Source organism: Pituophis catenifer, unplaced genomic scaffold, assembly GCF_029215685.1.
Source record: "Pituophis catenifer annectens isolate HBS135680 unplaced genomic scaffold, rPitCat1.0.hap2 SCAF_1, whole genome shotgun sequence".
Taxonomy (NCBI): Eukaryota; Metazoa; Chordata; class Lepidosauria; order Squamata; family Colubridae; genus Pituophis; species Pituophis catenifer.
The window spans coordinates 104,693,617-104,714,808 of NW_027256881.1; the positions used below are offsets into that span (position 1 = coordinate 104,693,617).

The 21,192-nt window shown below is 33.8% G+C and overlaps 1 protein-coding gene across 1 annotated transcript in view; it reads right to left on the reverse strand.

Moving 5' to 3' along the window:
• Positions 1 to 21,192, reverse strand: part of GRIK2 (glutamate ionotropic receptor kainate type subunit 2) — a 515,907-nt gene that overhangs the window by 101,404 nt on the left and 393,311 nt on the right. Inside the window, exons 12-13 of the mRNA XM_070953760.1 lie at positions 12,496 to 12,614; positions 6,953 to 7,170 (exon numbers count right to left, since the gene is read on the reverse strand). Of these exons, the coding sequence (XP_070809861.1) occupies positions 6,953 to 7,170; positions 12,496 to 12,614 (337 nt within the window). The remainder of the gene's footprint in view (positions 1 to 6,952; positions 7,171 to 12,495; positions 12,615 to 21,192) is intronic.

Here is a 21,192-nt window from a genome sequence, read left to right on the forward strand (position 1 = left end):
TTGAAAAGAAGATGCTGTGGATAATCAATGTAGCAATATCAGGAGATTAGTAGAATGGGAGACAAAGAATTGGAGAAGATCATAAAATATCAATATATGAAAATTGAAAGATTATGGCATAAACCAGCCATGGGGATCCTAGGACAGTTTCTTGGATAGCATTTAGAAAATATGTGCATTAACAAAATTTCTATCTGTCAATCACAAAAGGCCACACTCCTTGGATCTGCACATATATAAGGACAACACATTTTTGATATCATAGATTCCTGAGAAGAACTCAATGCCAGCTAAAGAACTGGCAGTTATGACTTTCACTGTGTATAATGTGCATAATGATACCCCATGCTACTTGTACTTTTCTATGTACATTAATAGCTTGTTGTATACCTTTTTTACTTATGGGACTCAAAACAAATCATCTTATTATAACCATAAAGCCAGACATAATAAAATAAAATAAAATAAAATAATAAAATAAAATAAAACAAAATAATAAAATAAAATAAAATAGTAGAATTTCTACAAACATTTAGAATATCAGTGAGCATAATATTGTATTTTAGATATCTTATATTCAAACTGGAAAAAGAATCTGAAAAAGTTTCTGACCCTGGACATTAATATCTACATACTGTACAGTAGATTTAATTATTTCTTTAAAATTGAAAAAGAAAGCTGATAGTGGTTATGCTACATCAATTAAGAAACAAGACAAAATTTCTTAAACAACAATTAAAAGGACTTTTTGTGAGAACATAATAGATATTTTGTCTAATTAATATGTATATGCTATTAACTCCATTAGTTAAATAATATGGCACAATTAAGTGAATAAGTATATGAAACAATTGTGTTCCATTCTAGCACATAGTTAATCAGCTATAAATGAATGAATAATATTCTTGAAGGTGTTCCTAAACCACAACAGTTGCATTAATTGAATATTTATAAAATATGTAGATCACACAAATGGATAGATGATGCCCTAGAAGGGCATTATTTGTTAAAGAAGCACTGTAGACTAAAAATTAGAATAATATTTAAAAGAGACAAGAGTAAATTATTCATTTCAGAAAAAAGCAAATACAGATAGTCCTTGACTTATGACCATAATTCAGACAAGAATTTCCATTGCTAAACAAAGCAGTTGTTAAATGAATTGTGCCCAATTGTACAATCTTTTTTGCCACGGATATTACACAAATTACTGCACTTAAGTGAATCATGTGGATTTTAAGATAAACCCAGCTTCCCTCATTGCCTGTGCTTGTCAGAAACCAGTTATGAAGGTCATAAATGGCAATCACATAAGCCCAGGATGCTGCAACCATCATCAGTACATGCCAGTTGCCAAGCATCTGAATTCTAGCCGTGGGGATATTGCAAGAGCCATAACTGTGAGGACTGGTAATAAGTCACTTTTTTCAATGCCACTGTAACTTCAAATGGTCACTAAACAAACAGTTGTAAGTTGAGAACCTCCTATATTCAGGTATGGAATGGGTGATAATTGGACTGATACCTCATATAACATGGCCTTCAAAAGTTACACAAAACTGTAGGCTACACCAATAATAATTTCCAAATTATGGAGAATAATAGTTTCACTATAGAGTACTTTGGTTAGATCCTATTCAGAAGATCTAAGTCAGGCCAGTCAAACTGGCAGCCCGAGGGTAGGATGCGCCACATGCAGGCCACACCCACCCCAGCTCTGCAAAGGCAAAAAACATCATGATAAGTCACAATACATCATATGACATGATCGAGCTTGACACCCATGATCTAAGTCTAAGTCTAGAACACACACTTAAAGAAGGATTAATACAGGATGAATCCTGTACATACAAAATATATAAAGAAAGGTAGCAGGATTATCCAAGGTTCAATAAGGGGATGCTAGGACAATTTCACTTTTAGCCTTCAGAAAAAGTATCAGAAGAAAGAAATCACCTGTCTTAGTTCAGGACACAAAGTAGGTACGGAGAGGTATAGAAAGGCAGATTCAGATTAGGAATTTCATAAAATTCAGTAAATTACTGAGAAAGGACTTTTCCTTTCTTTCTTTCTTTCTTTTTTTTTTTTTGCTGAATTATTTAAGCAGAGACTTCAGTGGGATTCCTGCACTGGAGGGGAGAGGAGTTGAACAGATGCTTAAATGATCCCTGCCAACACTATGGTTTCTCTCTCTCTCCTTCCTTCCTTCCTTCCTTCCTTCCTTCCTTCCTTCCTTCCTTCCTTCCTTCCTTCCTTCCTTCCCTTCCTCCCTCCCTCCCTCCTTCCTTCTTCTAATATTATTGGAGTATAAGCAGGTTAACTTTTCCAATGAATGGATACAATTCAGGAGAAGACTGTAATTTTCACAAAGTTTTAGATGATTAATATTGCTTAACAGAATTCATAAAAGGCCGCCTTATTTTTGACGATCATTTTTCCCATGTTGAGGAGGGCATTTGCTGAGTTAAGTCTGCAATGGGCTCAGTGTTTACTAATGAAAGATAATGCCAGTTAATGTATTTGTGGAACCAGAGCTACTGAAGATATTTTCTATCCTCTATTTTTATCTGATTTATGCTGATCCTAGAAAAAAATTGTTGCTTCATTTTATCTACCAAGGAAATGATTTTTCAGTATTGCAGTTGGTTATCAACTTTTTGGCAGATGAAAAGACTTTTGTCACTTGCCAAGTTTGTTGTTGCTGCAAAAAAGTTGCATACAGATTTTGACCAACATAAGTAGGATGAAAAGTGAGAAATTCTTAAACTATTATAGTTCATTTATATTTTTTCACATAACGTATTACAGTATGTTAGATGTACTGATATTATGAGCACTAATTAAAAGATATGCAAGATTTAAGAAATCCTTTATAACATCACTTTTAAAAGTAGAAACAATTACCTGATATTCAGAAATATTAGGGAACTGGAAAAAACACTGAACTTTTCAGGGGGTTATGTTATTAATGATCAAAGCTAAACTCTGAACCATCTGGCTACCCTGTCCTATACACAAATGATACTTTAGATCAATCTTTTTCAGCTTTTGCAACTTTGAGATATATGGACTTCAGTTCTCAAAATTCCACAGCCATCATCTCTTAATGTTCTTAAGGTTGAGAAAGATGTTTAGGAAGAAAAGGTATGCAAGAGGCAACAAACATCCAGCATCCAAATGTCAAGCCTCCAAATAATATATTAAAAATGAGTTTTCAACCTCTAATTTGTTATTGATAAGATACTGAAATGTTCAATATCTATCTATCTATCTATCTATCTATCTATCTATCTATCTATCTATCTATCATCTATTTTCAAAAGGAATTACAGTGATTCAGAGCAGCAGCTATAATGTCTCATGGTTTTTGACAGATCCTGTTATTATTGAGGTTTTATATTTTCATCTAACCCAAAGAATGCAGATATTTGCACTATGTTATGTTAGAATAAGGCTGTTTTGCTTAGTTTTTACTTAAAAAAAAATCTTTCTCTAATAGGAGACACTCATAACCACTCTACTACTATCTTTCTTATGCCATGTCAATAAGGAGTGAACTTTCATTTTCAGGACCAAATATTCCTCTTATGATTAAATTACAAATATGAATGCAATAACTCAGGCAGCTATTATCTACTTAATTGTGCTACATAAATAAAATTAGGAAAAGTAATGCATGGAGAAAAGAAAAAAATGTTACTTTCTTATATGGAAAGACTAAGTCAGTCCTGAAATTAATTACAAATTCCAGGATTATCATATTAGGAGACTTGTTTCAGAATTTTTACCGTATAACTACCATGTTTCCCCGAAAATAAGACCCTGTCTTATATTTTTTTGAACCCTGAAATAAGTGCTTGGCCTTATTGCCATGTGCTCAAAAGCCCAATTGGGCTTATTATCAGGGGATGTCTTATTTTGGGGTTAACAGGGTAACATTATAATTTTGCACCTATATTTATGGGGGGTGGAAATAGGCTTGAAAGCTAGCAGCCCCTATTTTCTAAGGAGAGTAATTTTGGCAGACATCTACTTTTCACTCCATTGTATATGGAATAATTTGAGCCACACATTGAATGTATGTTTTACTGCACTACACAAGAATTTAACAGACTATACTTTTGTTATTCCAATTCTTGAATAAAATTAATTCTAACTCCAATATAAAATAAATTAATACTAATTAAAATTGTATTCCATCTTTGGATATAAAATATGTTCAACTGCAATTTTACACCATATATGCACTGCTTACTGCTTCAGACAGGAAGGCGGTGCAGAAAGTGGTTTAGATGACAGAAAAGATCATTGGTAGTTCACTTCCTTCTATCCAGGACATAGCATATAAGCAATGCTTAAGCAGAGTCTGCAGGATTGTCTGGGACATATACATCCTCTTCATGACCTGTTTTCCTTGTTACATTCTGGGAGGAGGCTTCGTGGTATCCGAAGCAAAACATCCAAATTCAGTCACAATTTCACATAGCATCAATCTTGTGAACTCTCAAGTTTTCTCTTTCCACTATGTATTCAAAATGGGCAGTGATTAATATATACATGTATGGGTTCAGGTACATATTTATATATGTATATAGCATGTGTATATGAGAGTTATGTATGTGTATGGATAGATACATGCTTTCTCTTGAGTGCAGGCAACAGAATTTCATTTTTAATGTGGGCCAGTAAAAAAGTGACAATAAAAATTATCTTCTTATCTTATCTATTTTCCCTTCTCTTCCCTTCCCTTCCCTTCCCTTATCTTCCCCTCCCCTCCCCTCCCCTCCCCTCTCATCATCTTACTTTATCTGCTTTCTTATGTGGTAATAGATACTACTGGGTTCAACTTTTAATATGTATGCATAGAAAGCAATAATTTGGAAAAAAATAAAATTAAAAAACATTGTAAAGAAGAATCTGTAATCAGGGAACAGAAAAGAAGCAATAAATAGCATCAGATAAGAAAAAGAACCCTGCTCTTTAAGAGTTTAGGAGGAATAGTAGTTCTGACAATTGGACTCCAAAACATTGCTTTTCCTCTCAGACATACAATCAGATAGAATAGATGATTGACGTTCTTTACAAGATCAAAATAAATATGACAGTAAATTAAAGCCCTCTATTCTTCTTTGGTAAAGGAGAATCAATTATCTGTGTCATCTATACTCTCTGGGAGGTTAATCATATGATCTCTTTAAAGACCAAAAAAAAAAAAAAAAAATCTCTTCAAACATTCCCCTATTTGTGTTCTGACAGTTTTAATGCCCCAAATCATTACGGTCGCTATAATTGATTAGTTCCTACTAAATAAGAGTATTTTTTTTTCCTCATAAAATTTTCATTAAGATGCTGTATACATCTTCTGCAAAACAACCCACAAGTAAAAGCATTTCTCATTCTTTTTGGGCAGTGAAATATTAATTAGTTTTAATTTCTAGAGTAAATTGAATTTCCACCAGAGCTTGGTTTATGTTTATTTAACTCTTGTAGTATCAGCAGAAATAGCTAAATTATTCATAAAGTCAGACAAAATTCAGTCAAACTATTAGGTCACCAGAATAATAATTAATTTTGAAAGTTATCACCTGTGTTTGCAAATATCAGGATACTCATAGGTCATAAGAACAAAAATATATATGCAATTAGCAGTAGCATAAGTCTATCAATTGTTTTCTCAAACCTTTCATATAAATTGCCTTATGCTGTTATATTTCTTTCAATCAAACAGACCAACAAAGTCAGCTGTTCCCAATTCCCCAGAGGCAGAGTGTTTAAATCCATTTGAAAATATTAACAGTTTGCCCTGAGAAGTGAATGACCCACACATATTTTAAAATAACAGCAGCTTATCCACCTTCAGTGCAACTAGATATTTGTTCCTTCAAAAATGAAAGGATGATGCCAACACCATTGTAGCTCACAAGCAGAAAAATAAATGAAACTGAAATAACAACAACAAATGAGTAGCTATAAAGAAGTTTTAGGATATAGTCGCAGCTTGTTCTCTTACAGTTAACTTCCCATACACATGCATACAAAGTTAGGAGCAACCTCAATCTTATCTTTGAAGTTAGCTTCCATTCGCAGTACAACTTCACAGGAACAGCAAGTGAGGAAGCTGAGAATGATGGAAACATCCAGCCTCATGTTTCTAGAGCTTGTTGCTTCTATGCCGTTGTTGAGAATGTGTATATATATCTGTATTTCTGGACTATTTATTGAATTCATGAGAAAGCTTCTAAAAATGCTAAAAACATTACAAAAGTCAGATGGATCAGACCCTAATAAATGAATTCATGCTGACAAAAGCAAGTATTATTGCTTTTTATTTTTATTTTTTTAATGGGCAAGGGGTATTATCCAGTACCCCAGTCCACTTCTAAGAAGCAGTTCAGGCTCACACAAATTTGACATATGAAGCTGAATACTGCATTCTAACTGGTAACTTTTTCAAGGTCTAATGAAATTGAATATATCAGGACAGGGTTTACCAATAAGATGATTCTGATATTGTTCTATTTAGTAATTTATGCCAAGTATAATGCAAATAAGGATATCACTTTGGTACTGCCTTAGTACATCAGGAACATATTGGTCAAATGTCAAACCAAGATCTGATGTTTCTAAGTAATAAAATAGTACAAGTTGATTCATCGGTAAATATATGTTACAATAAAACAAAGAGAATCCAGCAGAAGTATCCTTTGTCCTGATTTTTCATTAGTCCCTTGATGAAAAAGTCAGGATAAATATGTTAACAACAACTATCACTTCAAAAGTAAATTATTTATGTACAAATATAACCTATATCTTCAAATATGCCAGAAACAAATACCCCGCCCAGATTTAAAAATAACTTAGGTGAAGAAAGGGCTTTCCTGCCTGCTAATTTGTTGAGTAAAAGAAAACGTAGAGTTCCCTCCCTCTCATTAATTAATTTTAAAGGTCCTACCTTAAAAAAGGTCATGGTTGCTCCATCTTCAACAGTTCCATATTCTATTTTTGTTTGCTTTGCTAAGTCATCTGCTGAGTCAATGGGGGATTCCATGCGTTCCACTGTCAGAAAGGCGGCTAAATTAGCAGTGTACGAGGAAATGATGATAAGTGTGAAAAACCACCAAATGCCTCCCACTATCCTAGTGGAGAGGGCTTTGGGCATGAGCTCGGAACCTAATGAAAACCAGGGGAAAAGGATGAATCCAGAGTATTAACAATAGATTAGAATGTTAGAATTCAGGGTTTTATTATCAAGGAAACAGGGATTCACTGAGCCAATAACAATGAAATAAAACTACAGCTTAACTGACACATATGAAGACAAACAACGGAAATGGCAAAAAATTATATACATAAAAAAATATGATGCCACACCCATACCCACACATACACAGACATATGCATGTGTGTGTAGATAGATAGATAGATAGATAGATAGATAGATAGATAGATAGATAGATAGATAGATAGATAGATAGATACATAGATAGATAGATACATAGATAGATAGATCTCACACACACCCCAAAGTATTTTTTTGAAACAAATCGCAAGATTGTAGAACACAAGTTATAGCAATGGGAGACCTGAATGAATATTTCACTATCATAATCTAGCATATAGAAAATGACAAATAAAGCAGTAATGAAAAACAATCAGTGATGTGAGTCATAAAAGAGAAAGTTTCCATCTATCTTAAAAACAAATAATAAAACCTCGATCCTGTCAGTTAAAATTTGCAGAGTTCAAAGCATTTATGAGTTTCTAAATAATTTGCTCATAAAACATTTGACTTCCATAACAAATAAGATGCTATCTTAAACTCTAAGAAATAATAGAATTAATGGGGAAGGGGGAAGTATCAAGAAAACTCTGATACAAATAAGGATACAAGAAATCTGAATATATCATGCAATCATATAAAAATCATCATAATGAAGCTAGATGTCACAAGTCAATAATAAAATGAAACATCTCCCATCTCTATACATAGCTTCACACTTCAAAGTAAATAGAAGTGGATGAGCTACATATCTCATTTACTTCAAAAGCAATGAAAATATTACTATTGTGCTTATTTTAAAACAAGTCAGACTATACATAAATTGCTGGAGTTGCCTGCTCATGACCATTAAAATAGAGGGATTTTGGTAATATCTTCATCATTCTAAATCACAATTTAATAACAATAGAAAAGGCTGAGATCAGTAGCCTTTACATTCCTCTAATTTGCCAAATATATATATATATATATATATAAAATGCAATTGACATGCATGAAATCTTTAAGATGAAAAATTGAGTAACTTGAACAAACAAATATATATACAAATATATTCATTTTCCCATAATGGGCAAAATAATTTTGCAAGGTGTAGATGCAACAAATGGTCATTATGAGTAAAGTTTTAGAAATTTAAATTAATTAGCCAGGGATTGGTTTTATTTTTTTAACGAGGTAAAATGAAACGCAGGCAAGATGGACTATTTTATTCCTGATCAATTATAACATTCACATTCACTCAAGGATAAGGAGCTCCTCCAACAAAGTAGTGGAACTCATCTTGTAGTGAAGGGAACTTTTGCCAAACTCAACATCAAGTATGGAGCAGGGGAGAAAAAAATAACTTTCGTTTTTGAAAGAGAGACGTGATATCCCAAACAAACTGTTTGATCCAAAACAGCCCATCTGACCCTGCAGTTCATCATACCCTTGTGATTTTGAAGAAAATGAACAAAAGAAAAGAAGAAAAAAGAAGAAAAAAGCTGACAGCCTTGGACATGACAGCCAACTCCAGCACCAGACTTTGCCTAGAATTCTGCAGGGAAAAAAGTAAAAAAGTACCTTTCAGATGTAGTCGCTCCTATGCCCTGTCAGTCAGACACTTAAACAATAAAACACTAATAGTGCCAAATAAGCCCAAGAGCTTATACTGTTTTCTTTAAAACAGACACTTAGAAAAGTCGAACAAGATTTGGAAGAAAAGAACATAGATATGTTTGCCATTCTTGCCCCAATTACCACAAGTTCATATCTTACCAAGAATATAAAGAAGGTGCCACCAAAGCCTGTAAAACAGAGCCTGGTTAGGGGCTGACTGTCATGTACCCAAGGTAACGTCATGTCCAGCACTATATCCCACAGTTTCCTGGGAGTAAGGGAACCAGGCAAGGAATGTATGAGTTTCCTCTATCATGTAGCCTCTATTTGTTGTAGCCTAAACAAATCCAGCATTTGTTTCCTAGGTCAGTGTGTTAGGAACAAGATAGATAAAAGTAGACTCTTTGTGTGAGTCAGGAGTTATTAAGCGTAGGATGGTCTCTTTCTATGAAGATTGATTTCCATCAATTTAGACAAAAATGACTTAGTAAAAAAGTCATTTGTCTTATGTTGGGAAATTTGTTTTTCCATGTTAAAACATGTAAGGCACTGTCGCAAAAAAGGGTTCACAACAACCATTTCTGCTGCAATCCATACATAATTAGTTAGTAGAATTCAATTTATCCCTACTTAGAACATATCATAAGTAAATTAAACTCCACTGATTTAAATGGAGTCACTGTAAAAGAGAATTACGCCTGAATTTTAGTGAAATTTTATTTTATTATAGATTTAATTTAATCTAAATTATTTATTTATTTAAAGGGTGACTATCTTCAGTCAGAATTAATTGGGGGGTACATTTTATAGTTAGAGGGCTACATATTGCTTTAAATGTAATGTGGTTGCATCACTCTCCAACAGAGAAGTGGACATAGAACAAAACTTAAATTTGATTAAACAGCATCAAATACAATGTTTGTGATTATTGTTTTATCTATTTTCACAGTTAGTTCACTGAAGATAATTTAACAGTATATTTTGGAGCTGTTATAATTTAAGGGGATACCAATATAGCTGCTGAATAAGATTGTAACTTAACAGATGTGCTACATCAAACTGCATGGAAAACAGATACAACACTGCAAAATATGCTGTTAAATTTATTTAAAAAGAAAATTACTTAGATAGAAACTTGTCAGTGTGAAATGTGAAGTGCCAGTGCTATTCAGCTCACATAAAAACTACATTCTTCTCTATGTGCAAATGATTCAGTTTACATATCTTAATAAACCATAGTGTTGCATGAATCAACCAGTGCCCATGGTCATTGTTTCCCTTTTGTTTGTTTCTTTGATTGATTGGGTACATGGTCCTTATTTACCAGAAAACTTTTCTTTTTGCATGCCCACTTTCCTCTATTTTTCTAAAATTGCAAGCATTTCTAAGTGGTGGACTATTTTCACATACTTTATTTTCTAAAAAGCATTCAGAAGCTACAGCTATTCCAGAATGCAATAATTTAAGTAGTTGTGGGTGTGCTCAAGGCATCCATGTAACACCTATCCTCTAAGAGCTTTACTGGTTCCCAGTTAGCTTCCAGTGTAATTCAAGATTTAAATTTAAAATCCTTCATGGTTCAGGGCCTAGATATCTGAATAAAGGGTGTTTTAATGTCTTTAAGAAAGGGTCCTTCTCCAGAAACCATTTTTGCATCTAACAGAACCAGAATATTTCCCAGAATGTGGCAGCATGGTGAGTTACAGATACTCCAAAGTGTTCCCACATACCACTATTCCGTGAGCTGCACCTACTTCCAGTAGGCAAAAGGTTCCAAGTTATTTGTGGGCCAAACAATCTACTAGCTATTTTTACACTCACTGATGAATGGTTCCTGAACCAGTTATTACTGTATTATGTATTATAATGTATTAATGTATCTGAGAGATGGTCCCACAGATAACATGGTCCCAAGCCATGAAGGGCTTTAAAGGTGACAACCAGCACCTTGAATTGCACCTGGAAGCAAATCGGCAGCCAATGTAGCTCCCGTAGGAAAGGTGATACGTGTGCACACTGAGAGTACAACTGAGTATAAATGCAGTCATATGCCTATGAATTAGGTACAGTGAACTTAATGGAACATACTTTTCTGTATCCCTACAAGGGATTCTACTCTGATTCTACTCTTCTAATTAATAATAAAGAAATAGAGATCTCATAGACATACTGCACATGTTGAAACTTGAGATGTATATGAAGTATTGTAATGAAATGACTTTATCCTACTGAAATGTGTATGGCCTAAGATACACGTCTCTAGCTGGATTGTATCCATTGTTGTAGGAGTTATTTTCAATATTAGGAGAACTATAATTTTAAACATTATAAGAATCCAAAGTAATATGTCTGCAATGGTTTGTTAAATTAGCTTTAGCTTCTTATTGTTGGGTATTTAATCTGGTCTATTCCAACTTCAATATTTTTTCTTTGACATTATGCCAATTGCATTCTTTATTTTTTTCCCAAAAGGAATAGTGCCTTTATTATTTTTCCTGAAATGTTGTTTTAGCTGCCCTTATCCATATTCTGTAGTTTTTGTTACTGAAAACAAATTGATTAATTAAAACCTGATTGTAAAGCTAGACTTATGTACATACTTTCCTAAAGCTGTCAGGTTCTCTTAAAAACCAGTGATGAAAAAATATGGTCAAAGAGGAGGAAAGAATTCTTAGATATACTATGGTAATATGGATGAAGCCTAGTATGGACAAGAAGTAGCGATGGAAGTATTTTTTAAAAATATAACTCTTAAAAGAATTAATGTGAGGACTTAAATCACAGGCATTACACCAAAATTTCTTTATGAGCAATGGAAGCTTATACTGTAGTGAGAAAGCTTTGTTAGAAACAGAATGAGTTTCTATTGCTTATGTTAACAATCTTGTAGATGCCCCAAAAGAAAGATAAATAACAAACTGAGCACAGCAAATTAAAGGTGGCATGCGCTGTATGACCTACAACCTCCATCCATCCAGACTGATTTATTTATTATGGTTTATTCTCAGGTTAATATATCTATTAACATATCTATTATTTTAGCAACCATTTATATTTTAGTCATTTATATCTTTCCTTTCAGGTAAGGTACAGCATGCAATACATCAATGTTTATTCTGTCAAGTGCACTAATGGTCATTCATTAATCTCCATTTTTTTTTTCAAATGCAGCTTGTTTGCAACCAATAATGCACACAGGGATGACATTTATTAAACATGCACTAAATGGCATTTTGTTTCTGCCTTAAGTACAGAAGGGGGAAGTTAATATTGGAAAGTAGACCATAATAAGGATAGGAGAGGTTCATGCTTTCAGCTCTTGCTTCATGTAGATATTAGTGTTTGGAGAATGCAAGTTACTGTGTTTATTAATGGTATGTACTTCCTCTTGGGATTAGACTGGACCTGTCTGAAAATGCTGATGTTTTGATTTATGTTTGTTTCCTGGCCACTTTGTTTCTGAAAGCCTGTTGGTTTAAAAAAAAAAAAAGCTGGTCTATGGTTACATGCACAGAGGTACCCATGCAAGCGGTTTGTGCCAGAGAAAAACAGAACGATTACCCCCAGCAAAAAGTGGGACATGGCACCCAAGAGAAATAGCAGACTGAATCGTATACCTTGCTGCATGAGAGCTCCAACTCCAAACCAGAAACTATTTAGCAAGGTAAAATTGTTTTCCACCACGTCTGAGTCAGGATTGCAAGGGTGTGGGTTATACCACTCATAGGGACTAAACCTGTGGTAATTGACAAAGGAAAAAAAAAAACAGATTTAACAAGCAGCAAACCGAAAGTCTATCCAGCAAATTTGCTGCAAAAGAGCAGAAAAACAAGAAAAAAGTTAAACAGAAAACAGAAAGAAAATCTTCACAATGAAACTGCATTATACAATAGAAACAAAGGAAGGAAGGAAGGAAGGAAGGAAGGAAGGAAGGAAGGAAGGAAGGAAGGAAGGAAGGAAAGAAGTATTCTATCAGCTAATTAATACTGCTTTATTAATAACAGTAATACAATAATGTACTCAGAAATAATACGGCCCCAAGAGAAGTCATTCAAAAGCTTTTAGTAAGCATTACTTAATTTTTTCAGTAACATTACACCATGTAGCTATCAGACATGTTATTACATATCAAGAAGAGGAAACTGTTACATTAAGCTAAGACATAATTGCATTTTAAAAATTAATTGCAATTTTTCACAAAAGCTTTCAGCCAATGAGCACAGAAGGAAATCAATTATAACTGTGGGTTAATATACTTTATTAAAATTCAAAGGATATTATTATTATTATGATTTAGCCATTATTATCATTATAAATCTGAAATGTATGTGAACGTCCAACCTCTAGATCAGATAGAATTTAAATTATCTGGAACACTCAATAATCTCTATAATTAACTGACAGAACTCATTCCAGAGACTTCCTTATGTTTCTGGCCCTCAAATTTTATTTAACTGGAGAATGGACTGTCTTAAATCCACATTATACATCTCTTAATTATTTATTTGAGAAGTGATCTGTTTCTCTTTTAGGAGAAGGAGTAATTTTTAAAAAACCTATAAACATGTATTATTTGATTACTGGAAGTGATAATGACAGAACAATGTGCAATATTTACATCACTGATGACTTCCAGTCTGAAATCCAGTGTGTCAGGTTATGGCTGAAACAGGAGTAGGGAATTTATATACCTAGAAGTGTTGCTGAACCATCTATCACACTTTATTGCACTTGGCGCGATTTCTGAAAATTATAGTTCAAATTGTGGGGAATCACCCAAAGTAATACATAAAGACTTCCTTACTTATTGTTCATTGTCTTTTATGTAAAAGCACACTTAAGAACAAGTTCTTATGAAGCAAAATTGAATTTCCAAATTAAATTATATGTAAATAGTTATTTGTATCTTGATGAGTCACATATGTGAGATGGATGGCTATATACATTTGATAAATAAATATAAAAAACAAATAATTTCACCTCAAGTAAACATTTGGCTAGTAGAGAACCCATTAGATTTGTTATGAGTCTTTTAATTTGGCACAATCAAAAATTGTGTGTTTACTATCAATTACATCATAGAAGGAGAAAAGAAACAGCATAGTAAACAATGTATCAATAATTCATCAGATATAAGAATGTAAGAGCTAAATTCTTGATAATGCATTATTATAACTTCTCAAATCTTTAAAGCCACTCTGTTACAAAACTGAATTGAAGTACAAATCCATTATTAAAGCATTAAAAAGTAGGAGGGACAACAACTTGTCATATAATTAAAGATATCTGAATAATGCTTTTCTTCACTTCAGAGAGTGCAATCTTATTTCCAATAATCTTTTCAACACATTAACATTCAGAAGATCAAACAAGCCATTTTTATCCTCTTAATAGAATGATAGCATATCTCCTTAAAAGCCTGTGCTTAAGAAACAAAGAAATGTTTCATTTTGGTCTCACAAGGAAAACTGACATTGCTGCTCAGAAAAAGTTGATGGGTTTATAATTATGTATTCTGACCCTCTCTTTTTTGTGCACTGTTTCCCAAGCAATCAAGACTTATTTTATTTCTTTTACTGTGTATTAGTATAAGAAGAATCCCTTTCAATGTACTTTGTCTTTGATTTAGTAACTTATTCACAACTTCCAGTAGCTGCATACGCATAAGGATCATCCGAAGGACAAAAATATGATTTATAAAGTTTTCGGGCTCTGAATTTACTTGCTTCATTGAGTAGGTTTGGGTTTATATGTTTTAGGCACTTTGGGATCAAGGGGAAATGATTCAAAATTCTATATTCTTGGTCATAATACAAGAATCACTTATGAAGTGAGTAAAAGAAAACACTGCCCCTTTTTTTGTTTACAGTTAGACAGAAACAAAAGAGGGAAAGACACACAGAAAAAAAGATAGATATAATTATAATTAAATGTATCTGAACAAAATTTACACATACATGACACTAGAATAAAATTTCATGTTTCATCCATGAAAGAAAAAATTATAAATATTTTTATGTTGGGGTACATGGACAAGACTTGGCTTTAGGTTAATACTACTAGCTTTCCATCTACAGGAAGCATTCAAGCATGAGAATGCAATTATTGGATTCGGACCACTTTTTCAGGCTCCATGGACTATACTTGAAGTTGGGAAGTTAGCCTGTGTCTCTCTCTGTAACTTTTCACTTCTTGAATCACTAATGAACTTTCATCTAGGTTCAGATTTGGATTATAGAGAATACTGCCTTAAATGTGTATGCATATGTACATGAATAAAATTATTCCATGTAGTATGGGGCTCTTTCAAACCCACTGCACGTCAATAATAAAACAACTGCCATAAGGTACTAAATGAAATAAACTAAATAATAATGATTCCTCTCCTCTGAATAGTGCATAGAATGTTCTGTATCATAATTCAAGGGGGAATTACGTTGGCAACCCTAAATGAATATTTACTGAGATAAGTACACCACATCAGTTCCATACATGGAACATCTTTTCTGGAAAATCATAGAAAATATTGATATTTATCTATTTCCAGGAAAGGGAGAAAAAAACTAAATTTTTATAAATTTATTTACTTCCTATTAAGATTTTTTTTAAAAGTTAGAAAAGTAGAAAAGTTTTTTTTTTTTTGCTCAGAGTTGATGAAGGAAAATAAAAATTGGATGGAAATACTAATGAATCAACTCTTAACAAACACTCAGAAATTTATCAGGGTATTTACTGTGGGAGGAAAGTTAAAATCCCTACCCCACCTCCAAGCAATTCCTAGTTGTTAGTATGAAATTAAGAGAGAGTCACCCTCAATTTCAGCTGGTTATAACATTTGCTTGTTTGTCTTCCAGATTCATGTTGATCATTTTCCATTATCATATATAATGCCAGGGTTAATCAATATAATAAAAACATCAGTTTAAATAGTTCCTTGGAACAGTTTTGATATTCACCAGTTTGAATATTATCTCACAGTTGTTACCTCAAGCCATCTCAACAGGATATGCACAACTGGAGTGAAGTTTAGAATGGATCCAAGATACTTTAACCATCAGAAACCTAAAATAATTTTCAGTGGCTTTGTAGGGACTTGGTTATGTTGAACAAGGTTACTAAATAGCATTGTAGATGCAACAATGATAGGAAAATATTATTATATTTTCCCACTGTTATTGCCATGATATAACTATTAATATAGACTATATATACATATTTGGTTAGATTTGCTCCTGATCTTTCTACAACAGCACTGCAGATTGCTCTTCCATTATTTCATACCCTGGAGCTCTTCTGAAAGATTCACAACAGTGAAAGACTGAATAGACACAGTCTGATCCAAGGCTGTCATCAACTTTTCATTCCAAGTGATGACTAAGGTCTCAATTGAGCAATGTAGTAGATTCTCAGGGAATTATCCAAGCACCCTCTCCTGGTTAACAGATTAACAGAGTTGGAAGGGACCTTGTAAATCATCTAGTACAAAGCCCTGCTCAAGCAGGAGACCCTACATCATTTCTGACAAATGATACAGTCCAGTCTCTTCCTGAAAGCTTCCAGTGATGAAGCTCCCACAACTTCTGAAGGCAAGCTGTTCCATTGGTTGATTGTTCTCACTGTCAGAAAATTTCTCCTTATTTCTAGGTTGAATCTCTCCTTGATCAGTTTCCATCCATTATTCCTTGTTTGGCCTTCGCGTGCTTTCGAAAATAGGTTCACCCCTCCTCTCTGTGGCAGCCCCTCAAATATTGGAACACTACTATCATGTCTCCCCTAGTTCTTCTCTTCACTAGACTAGCCATGTCAAGTACTTGCAACCATTCATTGTATGTTTTAGCCTCCTGTCCCTTAATCATCTTGGTTGCTTTTCTCTGCATTTTTTCTAGAGTCTCAACATCTTTTTTATAGTGTGGTGACCAAACTGGTGATTAAATGGGTCTGACGTTGCTTGCTGGAATAACATGAATAAGAACACCTAATTCCACAGAGAAGTGAGTATCAAAAACATTTTGCCATCTTCCCTGTGACCTTTGAGCTAAGTGACTTAACTAGCATCAAACTGATTTGTAAGCTCTGGGCATCCTTCTGTTATATGCAGCACTTCAATATGAAAAATGCCCAAGATCTGGAATCTATGATGAATTGTGCTTTTTTTTTTCAGATCTAGAAGTTGGTTAAATCCACTTTTCTATATTCCTTAAAGGACAAAATTAATACTGATTTGCAGCAGTTGATTGTTATGTGTTGCTTATCAACATTTCAGTTAGGAATTTAAAAAGGAGAAGCGAAGGTGAACGGGGTGGGGGGGGACAGCCTTTCAAGCAATTTGGTGAAACCATTCAAGTTGTTCTGCTTTGCAACAAATGTCCAGGAGCCCCTTTATATTTCTTCTTTTTCCTTTCAAACTGCTATGCTTATTAATTCTGAGGTAGTGTTGCCTTTTCAATGCTATTGTACATATTGGCATATTTTTAAAAAACAAGGAGAGAATCACATTTAGAGAACTTACAAAAATGTCTCTTCTTCAGCATACAATTGTGTGAGGCAATGCTCAGTACAGGAACACAACTTTCGAAGTGTTTCACACATTACCATAGAGATTCTTGACAATCCTACTATTAATTCACTAAACAGGTGAGATGCTAGTTGTAGGGTAATCTAGGACAGCAATTCAAACACCATTAGAAGGAATTATTTCTGAGTCTCTTTGCTATCACCTTGTGGTTGTCTGGATATTTGCAGCCTAAATCTGCAAATATCTCTCCATAAAACTGTTGAAAAAAAGGGGGCAAATAAAAATGGAAAGGCAAATTGTTTAGAGCTATAGGAATACCTGAAACAGCTATGCTTCCTTTAGGAATCTTAATCTATCTTCCATTTGTTCAAGCAAATATCCTTTGACGCTAACAGGGAAGAGCATGTATACGAACGATGAAGATGTAGAGAACAGTTACATTTAGGCAGAAAGGTTTCCCCACTTACAGCAAATGCTATTTGAAACTACCTTTAAATGTTTAAGCATAAATACTAAAGAGATGAAAAAGGTTTAAAAAGATTAAAAATCTTAATATCCATATGATTGTAACTCTAAAACCTTGGCTTCTTGCTCTAAAACAAAATTAAAGTTCAAAAAAAGAAAATAATGTTTTTTCATTCAAGATATTTTAGGGCCAATGATTATATCAGGGGTCCCAACCACTGGGTCGTGGCCCACTATCGGGCCTTGAGGCTGAGGAAGTCACAGGCAAGCACACGTGCACACATATCCCCACTTATAAAAGCAGTGGGTGAGCACATATATGCATTTCATTTGCCTGGCACTCTATTACAGCCACCCCTCGCGGGTCCTCAAAGCCAGAAAGGTTGGGGAACTCTGGATTACATCATGACTACTTTTTTACACAAGCATCATCAATCTAATGAGAAAAACAGCAACAATAATTCAACCTGCTACTGATAATCTGAGATACTATAGTTTGGCATCTGCTGAGACTTTTAATTACAAACTCAGATTCCAAGTTATTATTTGCTGCAACAATGCATCTCTGAATCCAGTCTCAATCTTCCCAATTCTGAACTGAAATAAACCCCAGATACTTTCCAATCAACACTATCACAACATAATAAGCATGAACTAAAGCTTCTCACATTCTTCCTGTTTTACATGATGAAATCAATTCTTTCATTAATTCAGAATATGTTTCCTACATTTTTACAATAAGCATTTGATTTTCACTCATATCTGAATCTCTTGACTGAAGCTATCCAAAAATAGAAGTAACCAAATACATAAGGAGAGAAAATGAAATGTTAAGTTACTATATTGAAAAACTCATTACAATTTTATATACACTATATAGTATCCTAAATTAATCCTATTACCACCAGCCTAAATCTGTTTATATCATAGTTTCTAAATTTCCATGTAGCAACTACAATATGAGGTGAGATGATGAACAGCATAGTTGGATCAGGTCAAGCCAGTAATTTGTTTCTCAAAATAATCCACCAGATGCTTCTGAAGTGCTTATCAGCCATGATGCTTTTCCACCATTGTTCAGCTGCACACGGCATGTGGAGGCAGTATTGACTGTTCAAGCTCAATAGCCCTTGATAGAACTATATTTCATAAATGTATTAATTGCCCTTTTAAAAGTTCCAAATTACAGGGCATTGCCACATTTTGTGGTAAGAAATTCCACAGATTAATTTATAAAATATCTATAAACAACTGAGACTTATTAACACATGTGTGAATTTAAATTTGTTTTGCCTTAATATGAGACCATGGTCTCATTAATATGAGCTGAATTACATTTGCCCTTTGGTTCATTTACCCAAATACGAGCAATATTTCTGGAACTCTGAAGATCATCTTCAGTATTTTGATCAGGATGGCAATAGCATGTCCCTAACTTTAATTTTTATTTCTGTCCACATATGCCACCCATCATATTTATATAGAATCATCAGGTTTCAAATCTTTGGTATAATGTTAGACTTTATATTTGCTTTCATATAAAGAGCAAGGTCAATCCCACAGCACTCTTCCTGGTCTTGCCTATAAAATCTGCATCTGGAAATGATTGCATCCAACTGATTCTCTCCATATTTCTAGGTTTCTATTGTTTGGCTCAGATATGTTTTTTAACAGTCCTGCATTCTGCATTCCTGCAGTCCCGTATCCTTTTCCAAATGTCATTGGTATGAGCCTTTTCTCACAGCCTTTTTCTCACCCTTTCAGTTCCTTATTAACATCACCATGCATTAACTCAGACCCAGCCTTTTTGTTATTTTGAATAATATTTTTGGAAATATCTACAGATTTCTTTACCATACGAAGGCTTATAAAATCTGTTCTGCCACCATTTTGATATTTCACATAGAACAGCCTTGTTCTATTTCAGTTGAGATGGAGTCTGTCTTCTTTGTACACAACTTTTTCCGAAATATTCTCCAATGATTAACAAATCTAAAGCCTCTCCTCCGCCATCTTATCCATGTATTGAGATTTTAGAGGTCTTCCTGACTAGCCTTGCTATAAAAGTAACAGGAAGCCATTTTGAAATGATATCCTCTCCTTCCTGTAGCTCAGTATATGTTCTTTATGAAACTGTGAGTTATTTTCAGAAACAAAGCTTGCAAAGTTTATTAAACTGTTTTGCGAGTTATTTTCAGAAACAAAGCTTGCAAAGTTTATTAAACTGTTTTGCAGTATGTAGTGCTGAATGTTTTCATCTAATGGTATATTTTATATTAAATGGGCTAAGACCTGAGCTATAATACTCTTCATTAGTTTGTTTTTATTGAGAAAATCTGAAGAGCCTTGAAGGGTGTAAACAAATATTAAAATGCATGATTGCCTATATCTAGACCATATAATGTTGTGATAATAGCATCTATTAAAAATGAGGTATCAAAACTACCACCTGCTCACTACCAAAGACAAACAAATCTAAAGCACAAATCTAAAAATGGAGGCTTGTCTATTGGAATTGTACTCATTCTTTTTCCTAAAAGATTAGTACCTTTTGTTTGTTTTGTTTGAATGTCTGTTTAAGAAATCAAGTATTCTATTTATAAAAAGATCAAAAGGAAGTTAATATTACGTCAGTGGATGTGTAAAACTGATTTGTACAGGAGTTAGAAATGTGTGTATATATACATCTCTGTGTGTGTGTGTGTGCAGATGTACACATACATATATTGTAGCTACATACATACACATACTTACACACAATTACATGGCATGTAATATGGTACAGCTCGTAGTGACAATTGGAAGGAGATGCAGAAGTTTCTGCTATTAGAGAAAACTGCCCTAAAGCTGAAGTGACAGAAGTAAGTTTTCCAGCTGGGTTTTCCTCTTTGAAAGCTATGTTTTCAACAACAAAAGAAAAAAAAATCTAATCTATCCCATGGGACTAGAGGTGCTGCCTGAGAGATAGCCACGTGGCTTTTGTAATTATAAGTGTCTGGACCCATACATTATATAAGTAGCAACCTACCTCTTCTATCTACATGACAGGTCCCTAATCAAATAATACTGTCCAGATCTTCATACCCATCCATTTGAACAGCTTTACTAAAAAATGTTTGGCTTGAAAAGCTAGAGAACTTGATAGACATGTATCAAATAAGAAAATTGGATAGCAGGGTAGAAACATTAGATTGCTTCTTGTTATCTAATGGTACAAGCTCCTATTGCATAATGTATATATTGATCAGTCCCATGGCTGTTTTCCAAGGTGAGAAATAACAATGCATCTGGAATGACCAAGGGAGGGTACCTACCATACAGGGATCGAAGAAAA